Source organism: Pinus tabuliformis, chromosome 7 (genome assembly GCF_031772625.1).
Source record: "Pinus tabuliformis cultivar Carrire ecotype Pingquan chromosome 7, CPIR1, whole genome shotgun sequence".
Lineage (NCBI taxonomy): Eukaryota > Viridiplantae > Streptophyta > Pinopsida > Pinales > Pinaceae > Pinus > Pinus tabuliformis.
The window spans coordinates 659146808-659157364 of record NC_142293.1 but is presented as its reverse complement, the minus strand read 5'-3'; the positions used below and the strand labels follow the sequence as shown (position 1 = coordinate 659157364).

Here is a 10557-nt window from a genome sequence, read left to right as displayed (position 1 = left end):
CTAGTCTTAAGTCATGAAATTCCCTTGCCTTCTCATCATAGAAGCGCTCAGTCAGGTACCTTTCTTTGAAGTATTTCTGGAACTTCTCCCATGTAATGGTCCGTTCGCTGACCCCCTTGACAATCTTGATTTCCTCCCACCACAAGGTTGCCTTACCTTGTAACTGGAAGATTGCTAATCTCGCTTTCAAGTTATGGTCATACTCATACAACTGAAAATATTTATTCATATTTATTAACCAGGCTTCAGCAGCTTCCTCCTGTTCGCCATCGAAATGTGGGGGTTTAATCTTCCGGAATTCTCCCTGCAATTCCATCCTCTGACGTTTTGAAGTTTGCTGCTCTGGTACATTGTCTGAATGATCCTCTTTGCCCTCGGAAATTTCAGGTTCAACCTGATAATTTTGTTCTTCTGTCATCCTCTGCTGCTCCGCGCTGGGGTTAGATAGAGGTGGATTCTGCCTGTCCGACAAGCTCTTCAGAATCCTTTCTTGTTCAACTGTTAAACGCGCGTTGTCCTCTCGCAACCGTGCCATCTCATTCTTCAATTCTTGAACAGTTTCCAGTATTGCCAGATTGGTACTTCGTGTTGCCTCACCCAATTGTACCCACAGCTCCGGGTTCTCCTGAGGATTACTGCCGGTTCCTTGCATTTTGTCTCCTCACTGCTTTAATTGTTAACTGTTGTAATTCTGTGTTTTACCCCTAAATAGACAGAACAACAGTTAGTTAAATTATAAACTTATATACGTATGCATGGTGTAGGCTTCTACACAGTGAAACATGTTTTGCTTGAGGCCACAGTGTTGAAACTGGGCTCTGATACCAATTTGTCACACCTTCGACCACATACATAAAAAAAAAAATTAATGTATGCCCATATAATTATTCTTCTTATGCTTTACTTGATGCAACTATAATGTCTGCACGCACATTTACTCACATAGCATTATTATATATATTATACCACATCTTACACAGTTTATTAATTCCATGTTAAGTTTCGGTGGTAACTTTGGTTGACATATGCTGCGTGGCAATAACATATGCTTGCCAAGGGTTTCGGTGTAATCCTTTGACCTTTCGGTGGAGCTTAGCTGTTAGTCCACATCACAGTTGTGAGTATTTAATGCAGTGCAGGCGTTGGTGGTCCTGCCGCAGCTCTTGCAGGCGCCAACACATCCTGCCTTAATGGCATCCGTCCTTATAGCGCGAGGTGGCACCGCTTGGCTCCTTTGGCCATGTGATGCCTCGATCATTGAGTTCTCGGCCCTTACACCTGACATTCCCGCCTTGCATGAACGGACAGGATTTCACCCATGGATCGAAGGGTTGAGATTCGATCCAGGGTTTAAGGCATTACAAAAGCTTCAACAACGCGGTCACAGGCTTATTGTTTCGTTTGTTTCCTCCGGTTCGTCTCGGCATTTCACCTCTGGTCCATTCTCACCAGCGTTATCCGCTTAACCTGCATCCACCCAGAGCTGTGCAGTGGCCGCCTTCGATACTACACAGGTAATGGTCTCGACTCTAATGCACCTTGCATATTTACAGTTGGTTTTATTGATACTAATTCTTACAGTTTTCGTATTCTCTTACTCCTAGGCACGAAGCTGGGTTTTGCAACCCCACTGGCGGTGTCAAGCGGCTATGCATGATAGCTTCACCCTCGCAGCGGCCACAGGTAAGCTTCGATACTTGTTTACCCTGCTCCTGTATATAAAGCTTCACGGTGTTATCGATTTTTAAGCTATTAGGTTATGGTTGCAGACTGCCGCTCGAATGAGGGCCTTCTTGCTTCACAGGCCGAGGTATACTCCTCAGAGAGCCCTCATGACTTGTATTTGTTTTTCTTTGTGACTGGTCGAGTCCATACCCGCCGGATTAGTTACTGAGCACGGCGGAACTTTCCATAGCTCGTTTACTTGTATTTAAGGATTCTCATTTGTTTGTATGGTTACCCCCTTGCGGCATACTCTGATTTGGTTTGTCGTTCTGCTGATAGACATGGGTTTCGGGTCTGGCCGTGGTGCGCAGACCTGGTTATTGGATCTTCACTTTTGTTGAGGGTTTTCAGTGTTTTTTATTTGAACAACGGTAATCATTCAAGATTTCCACTCGAGTATTGTGCTGTTGGTTTGTATATGGATACTTGTAATTTATATGTGACTGTGACTCTATTGCGCCCTCAGGCAGTACACATTTTGTATAACAAATGAGTATTTATATACTCTGCTTTTTTTATCGTACCACACAGTGCAAAGGTTTATATCATTAGATGCTGGTTTCGCTCGTCTACATAGCAGTATCTTCGTAACTGTCTCAGGTTATAATGATTGCTCCATGCCGTTTGCTCTGTATTCTTTATGCATCTGTCTTATTTGCTAGGGTTGAATAGTTTTCATTCGGTTAACTATACAGCAATGTTTGAACGGCATGCATTCGGTTAACTATATAGCAATATTTGTACAACATGCATTCGAATGGTTAACCGAAACGATATTATAGTTCTTTCCTTCCGCTATGGAAACATCGCACTTTATATATATGTTTAAGGTTTCCATTGCATTTGCATACACGGATTATCTTGTAAGTGTAAGCATACCTCTTATCGAAGTTGCATGAACCAGATTTTGTATACATATAACTGTATAACTTCTTTCGATTTGCATGCACAGGCTTTTGTATACATGAATATATACTCTTCCAATTTATCGCTCCACGGAGCTGGCTTCGTGTTACCGTGTTCGCTAACACTGTATTTTTGAGAACATGGGTTGATGAAATGTCATAATAATCTCATTTTCTATTTGCACAGTTATCAATTAACGCTGTTTGTCTGGGTATTCTTTCTGTGTATTTTCATTTCGTTAGTCATTTGTATCAAACAACTGAAGGTTTTAATTATCCCTCCGTCGACAGGGTAGCATCTGACTACCGTCAGTGCTCGTCTACTCAGACTCAGAGGTTCTAACCTCACTCTGTCGACACACTCAGGTATATACTTGATCATTTATCAAGATATTTAATACTATTCTGTCAATGTTAGTTTACTCACTGTTAAACAGTGACTCGGTCTTCTGCACGAGGTTATATTCAGACAGTCATTCGATAACCAGTTCTCGGTTACCTTCCCTGGTTCCTATAACCAGTTTTTAACTACACCTTTCTATGTAGCTTTATCTACAGTCAGACTAGGTTTATGACAATCTGTCCTTTAACTTTAACCATATCTATACAGTTTCTTATCATTATGACAGTAACTAGGAAAAGAAATTTGCTTCCTGTTTGACTACTGTACATTCACTGTATATTTTCATATTCAAACAGAGACTCTGCAGTTGAAACCGTACCTGGTTCGCCAGTATCAAGAATGGTTTCTCAAGCAAGTCACCTGTGCTTGTTTATGCTCTTCCACCCAGCCATGAGATCCATCTCTCAGATGGAGTTCTCCCCCCGAGCCATCTTGCAGGCCTCCAGCCCTCAACAAGATTTGTGCACTTTCTGTGCCTGGTTATCTGATCCTCACCAGACTTAACCAGTCTCTTCTTTTCTTGTTTTTTCTCTTTTCTCTTCTTGGAAAAGGTTCCTTCTGTCTGTCCCCACAGCACAGAACTTTTCTCTACAGCCAGGACTTTTCCTGTTCTGGGGAGAGTAGTTTCCATCAGTTAATATAACTGATCTCTTTCTTTTCAATCCACCTCTTAGAGGCTGCCAGCATTTCCAAGAAAATATTTAAATTACTTTCATCAAAATAGTTTATCACAGTTTTGTTTTTAAACATAAACAACAACTATATTAATGTCTTTTACCACAGTAATTTCCATATTTACATAATCTGGGGTTATTACAGCCGACCGTTGTGTTGTCTGTGGTAACGTAGAAAAAGGTGAATGGAAACGTAGAAATCTTGCTCCATGAACAACCGTGTTTCATACGGTTTTAGCAGGAGAGTTTTCTGCATCATCTCAAAAATTGTCGACAAATACGTGACATATATTCAAACCGGTGGCGACGTGAAGGGCGTGACAGAGGTGAGAGCATCTCCCTAATTCAGAGAATTCAATGTAAGACTTGGCGAACTTGTAGAATGAGTCACCAATGACCATCTTCGGGAGCAGTTCGATACGTAACATGATTAATGCAATAACGCCCAGCTTCGTTTTGTCTGTGGTAAAAGATTTATGGTGGAAAGGAGAACTTTAGTGACCAGAGAGATAGGTTGTGAAATTGCTGGGTAAGTTCAATTGACCAAAAAAAATTTAACTATATTTACTCAAATATATATTAACATAAAAAGTTAATTGACCTTTGTAATATTAATATGTTTTTCTAGGTTTATGTTTATCATATTGATGATTTACTTTTGAAATAATATGTATTAAATATATATAAATAAATACGTATTTTTTTATATTATAATTTAATATAAAGTAATCTATATGTAATTCATATCATATCAGGTTTATAAAATACATCTTGATAATAGAAACGCTTAATATTAATTATAAATATAAACTAAATAACATAAGTTAGTATTAATTTTATATTATTATAGATTTATCTAAAATATAGATTGAAGATGAGTCTAGATATCAATTTTTTTTGTCCCAAACTTATTTTAGAGTAAAAAAACAATGTGTAATTTTTTACTATTTAAATTTCATTTTTAAATGTTATAGAGATTACCAAATATGTGTATTAAGTCATTTTTTATTAATTCATATTAAAATATTTTATTCATAGCTCACATTACTATTTTATTCTAAAGGATATTAAAATATTTTCTTTTAACATTTTTTCCTATATATAGATATATATAAAGTTGATATCACATATTAAAATATTTTTGAAAAGCATAAGGTTTAAACATTTCACTACATTTTTTTTTACTTCTAATTACTTTACATGATATTAGGTCTTATGTAAAACTAATTAAAAACACATAACATATATATTTTTCTTTTTTGTTTTAGGCGACTTTGATTTTCTATTTACAGTGGGTTATAAAACCATTATAGACTCATTTTAACCACATATCTACCAAGAGCCTAGAGGGATCAAATCTCAAACTTGAAAAAAGATTTACACCTCAATTAATACATTTTAGTGCTTGGTAAATATGTGATTAATATAGATCTATAGTGGTAATTTTTCATTGTTTAAATTGTATATTTTGTTATTTTAACTTTATTAATATTTTATATTAAAAATTGAATGAGTTACTCTACTTTGTCTTCAATTACATTTTCATTTCGAGCTAAGGTTGACATTAATACATAAACATGCAATTTAATATGGTCTCCCTAAAGTTATATAAAATCATATTATCTAAAATAGCCTCAGAAATATTGTATTTATTACTTGAAGAGTGAAAGTGAAATGTCAATAAGAGTTAATTGTTGTGTTAATAGATTTTAACTTGTTATTCATAGCTAAGGTTAACATTAATACACAAACACACAATCTAATATGGTCTCTGTAAAGTTAGATTAAATCATATTATTTAAAGTAGACATCGAAATATTGTATTTATTACTTGAAGAGTGAAAGTGGAATATCAACAATTGTGTTAATAGATTTTAATTTTTTTATTCATATGGTTATTTAATTTTTGTTTAGCCGACATGAATGAATTTTTTTTTTTTTTTTTTAGGGCCTGACATACTTACACATGTTTGTCCCTCATACTGGATTGTAGAATGAGCCTCATTCAATAAAGAGAAATAAAGTAATAAAAGGTAAAAAAAAAATCATATATTTTCATTTTTAACATAATAGAGTTGTGTAATTTCTATATAAATTTTAATATGAGGTTGATATGTTGATATAAAATATATAAGAATAGTTGATATGTTGATATAAAATATATAAGTATAAATGATATTATTCAGAATTGGCATAAATCTACTAACCCATGAGAGGAATCAAATCTCTTGAGATGTAAACTTTTCCTCAAATTTTTCACTCAAATAAAAGTTTGCATTTTGAGAAACTTGATCCCCTTATTGTTGGTAGATCTATTAATCTATCATAACTACTTTATTAAAGTTAGCACTAAAAACAAATTTGTTAACTGTGTTCGTGTTTAATGAATACATGTCAACAAACTACAAAATGTATTACAAAACTATATTATTTTAGATGTTAGGAAATAATTTCATATTGATTAATGAAAGAATTATCAGTTGTAATTTTTTACTTACAATTACTTTATATTTTCCTATATAAAGTTGATGTAAAATTAATATGTGCATTAAAGTACTCTCCTAAAAAAAATTGATACAAAAAATATTGTTTTTTAATGTCACTTTCCAACTGATATTAAGTAGGGAAAGAATTTCACATATGTCAAATACTAAAATGTAGAAATCAATTATAGATTGAATTGATTCCTTTTGTTACTTTCAATTACTGTATCTCTATATAAAGTTGTAAAATTAAAGTGTAGAAGCATTTTCTGATGGACATTGAAATATTTTTTCTATTACTATCTTTAATTTGTTAATGTAAATATTATTATTTTTAAATGTAATTTTACTAGACAAATTACACATCTCCATCAAAATCAAGCATGAAAATATGAGCTTTTTTAAAATTTAATTACTTTATTTCTATATATAAAATGGCATTGTCTAACTACTCTATGTTTTTTATTTTTTGGCTGAGATCCTATTGTAACATTCCAAAGTGTGCCTTGTACAAAAAACATAGGATTAGAAGTTTGTACGAGTTTTACTAGCATGTAATATTCATAAAAGATGTATCTCATACTCCTTAATTGATAATCAAATTGTATATTGTATATTCATGATCATTAAGTGAAGTAACCTTAGAAAATGGATAGAAAATCTTATAAAGTAGCCATCATTAATGCAACTTATTAACATAATGCTTTTGGTTGCAACTTTGCATCATCAACATTTTACATTTAATCAAGCTTATTAATAACACATTGAATGATATAAGATTCAATATCATGCAAGGTAACAACATCATCAAGGTAGTAGAATATGCAAACATTCAAATGGACACCAATATAACCTAGAAACCACAAAGGGAAAAACCAGCAAATGTTTATTTTATTAAATGTTTTGTGAGGCAGTTCACCTCTAACTCAATGGAAACAAGGGTTTCCTTACCTATGTACACCATTGAATTTTTACAAAAGAAACATAATCCTCAATCTATTACCTAATGTCTTTGTGGCATGGTTATTTCTTGCAATAAGAAACCCCTTAAACATTGTGTTTCATTATCCTTCACTTTACATGTAACAATAGTTAAACATAATGACCTCATTCCCTATCATAGTATTAGTTATAATCCACCTTTTGATTGATGCGAAAGAGATTAGTTTGGACTATGAATCTAGTCTTCATGTAAGTCACAATTCTTTCCTGTAACCATTATCGTCAGCAACTCTATCATCATTTTTTATTTGAAAAATAAATTTATCCAAGCCCAAAATATTATGACTTTTTTTATCAAATAAATAAAGAAAACCATTTTTTTTATCTCAAATATTCAATCTCTATTAGTTATCATGTCAAAATCATTAATAATAATATTCACTTTATACATCTTGGCCTAGAAACACTTTCATGCACATGCATAAGTTAGAATAAAAGTCATATCCATAACTAATATTTTACATTTACATGCATAATAAAGTACTTAACCATGACTATTTAGGTATACAATACCTTAATAATTATCTACAAAACCACACTTAAACTGCATTTAATCTAAATGCAAAACTATTGGGATCAATTTTCACAACTATTGTATTGTTTCCCCATTGTTCTTCTTGTTTTTGAAGAATGGAAAACTATTTAATTGTTCTTTTAAATAAAAAACCATGGCTATAGTATACGTATTCCCTTAAATACATAACCATTCTTATATTTCTAATACAATAATGTAGATGAGTACTATAAAATATGACTAATCTTGTTATTTGTTATCCCAAAAACATAATACAAAAGCACACAATTATAAGTGCCCGTCTTTTTCTTGTACATATTTGACATGCATTAGATAAATATATATAATTATAAAAGCATGCCTATTTATCCACATTTCACATGCATTAGTTAAATGCATACAATTATAAAATCTCCCCTATTCATCCTTATTCCAAATGTAAAACCACTTTAACTATATAAAAATAACTTTCCATCTGCATATGAATGACAAGCATGTGTGCAATTATAAAACCATGACTCTTTATTAGTATCTCGAATGCAAGGCACATTTATAATAGCTTGCATGTGAATAAATAATGTGTATGCAGCTACAAAGATCATATATTCAAAGAAATAGTCATAGTTAACTTATCATTTTATGCACAAGAACATAGATAGCTTATCTATGAAATATTTTCATTGAAAATTTCATGGCTAAATTATCATTCTATGCACTAGTACCATGAAATACTTTTGAAGAGATTAACACACAAGAACCATGCAATATTTTTAATGAAATTAATGCACAAGAACCATGCAACATTTTTCAAAGAGATTAACATAGTAAATTTATCTCTCTACCCATAGAACCATGTGTTTGGCTTCAAATTGTTCCAGTGTAGAGAACAAGTCAAAATGACATTCACTATTGATATGGTCATTCTCGTGCATTAGGTTATAAGGGTTGACCTCCTCTTGGGTAATCAAATTATCTGTTAAATTACTCGTCAATAAATTGTCAAACCTAGGGTTCATGAATTTTTGAAGTACACTTACACAATATATGGTAGGAATCAAATTTCAATTTAAGAGTGAATTAACCTTTTAAAATGATAGCAAACCTGTTCATCAAAAATTTCTAACAAGAATATGAACACACTTTCTTTTTCAAAAGTCTCAAATTTAGAACTTGGAAAGAAATTTTTTAATCTATGAAATTGTCTAAGATGAATATGCACGCACTAAAGTAAATATATTTTACCAACAAGAAAGTAAATATATTCAAATGACTAGAAAGTAAATTTTGTATAGAAAGAAGCAAATCATATACTAAGAAAGCATTGAATTCTTAAACTATGAAATTTAAAGAAAACTCATTCTGAAAGCAGTGAGAGATCAATTGAAATTACTAATGTGTACATTTTCAAATTGGAATAATTCATGATTATCTATCAAACAAATTGAAAAACAATGAATCTATGAAATGGGAGTAATAAAGCTTAGATTGAAAAATAACATAAATGGAATGAGCATGAAAGAATGTAAATAATGCATCTAATCAAAAGAATTAACATGAACATAAAGAAACTAAAAATATAAATCATTACAGTACATCCCACACTCATTAGGTGGCCATCCTAAAGCACACAAGAGGTTGAAAGTTGAGAAAACTCTTGATCAAACACCAAATGAAGGCACAACCATATCAAATTTAACTACAATGACACTCATTACATCAATCATAAGAATAGTGTCAATATTTAACATCCAAACCTATAAATTGAAGCATGAGCATAAATCCAAAACATTTCACACCTTTTGAGACGAGAAGGCACTCATATTTATACAGAAACTATAACGAATTCATAAATGTAGATTCGCAAATATCTCCTGGATCCACAAATATGTCATGTGGTTATAACAACCATGTGTTGACATATAGCAATTAGCATCTCTTCATATCCTCTCACAAATCTCTCCTAACTTTGATAAGAGACACTTATGAAAACTTCTATGATCTTTGTCCATAAATTGTGCTTTGAATAATGATCTCAAATCTTCCTCAAAATTTAAGAGTTTGAAGAGAAAATTCGAATTTGAGTCTTGAAGGCCAAATATGATTGTCCTGGAATCTCCATATATGCCTACACATGTCACAAAACTCATCCAACTTTTATATATAAGTGAATACATGTTATTTTTCTAATATTTAACCATAAATTCACTCAAAATACCAAAATAAATGTATTGGAAAATCATATGTCTAAACCCATATTTGATCATGAAGATGGTCTTAGTGCATGATTGTGGAGCTGCGGAATATGGAAAATTCTGAAGCAAATGGAAATAAAATTGGATGAAATAAAAAGACCCAACAACTCCCTTCACCTTAGGGGGTATTCCTTGATTCTATTAGAAATATATTCAAATAAGAAAATATATCTAGTGCTAGATAAATGATATTGTAGAAAGGGGTATAAAAGGGTAAATTTCTAAGTGGAGAAAACAAATAGCAACATTTAATCAATGATTATAATTAAAAACTTAATCATTCAACAAGAACATAACATCCAATAGAAAATGAAATGAGCATCTAGTTGCGATAAGAAACAAAATGAAATGTAAATGAAATATGCATATATCCTCTTATTGATAACCTATCTAAATGGAAAATGTGAAAATGTACAATATCATGTATCATTACATTATCATTGGCTTTACAAGAAGGTAAGTGCTAAGATTATAACCATCCTCTAATAATATGAATACCAAAAGACAAAATAATCTGCTATAAATTGCAAGAGAGCAATACAAATGATGTTGATTACTACCATGTTGGAAGATTTAAGATGTAAGCATATAAAACATTA

General features: G+C 32.1%; 1 protein-coding gene across 1 annotated transcript; it reads left to right on the top strand.

Annotated features, from left to right (window-relative positions):
- Positions 1–1190: 1190 nt before the first annotated feature.
- Positions 1191–1960, top strand: LOC149249170 (uncharacterized). Its single transcript, XM_089452191.1, has 4 exons — positions 1191–1242; positions 1388–1514; positions 1605–1683; positions 1770–1960. Exons 1-4 carry the CDS (start codon positions 1191–1193, stop codon positions 1857–1859), a joined length of 348 nt encoding a protein of 115 aa, XP_089308317.1. The 3' UTR covers positions 1860–1960.
- Positions 1961–10557: the final 8597 nt, after the last annotated feature.

What these genes read in the sequence shown, in the direction of transcription:
- LOC149249170 (XM_089452191.1), top strand. Translation starts at nt 1,191, where the DNA reads ATGGCATCCGTCCTTATAGCGCGAGGTGGCACCGCTTGGCTCCTTTGG. An exon ending in CGCTTGGCTCCTTTGGCCAT is followed by an intron (nt 1,243 to 1,387) that starts GTGATGCCTCGA and finishes ACGCGGTCACAG; the next exon opens with GCTTATTGTTTCGTTTGTTT. An exon ending in CACCCTCGCAGCGGCCACAG is followed by an intron (nt 1,684 to 1,769) that starts GTAAGCTTCGAT and finishes TTATGGTTGCAG; the next exon opens with ACTGCCGCTCGAATGAGGGC.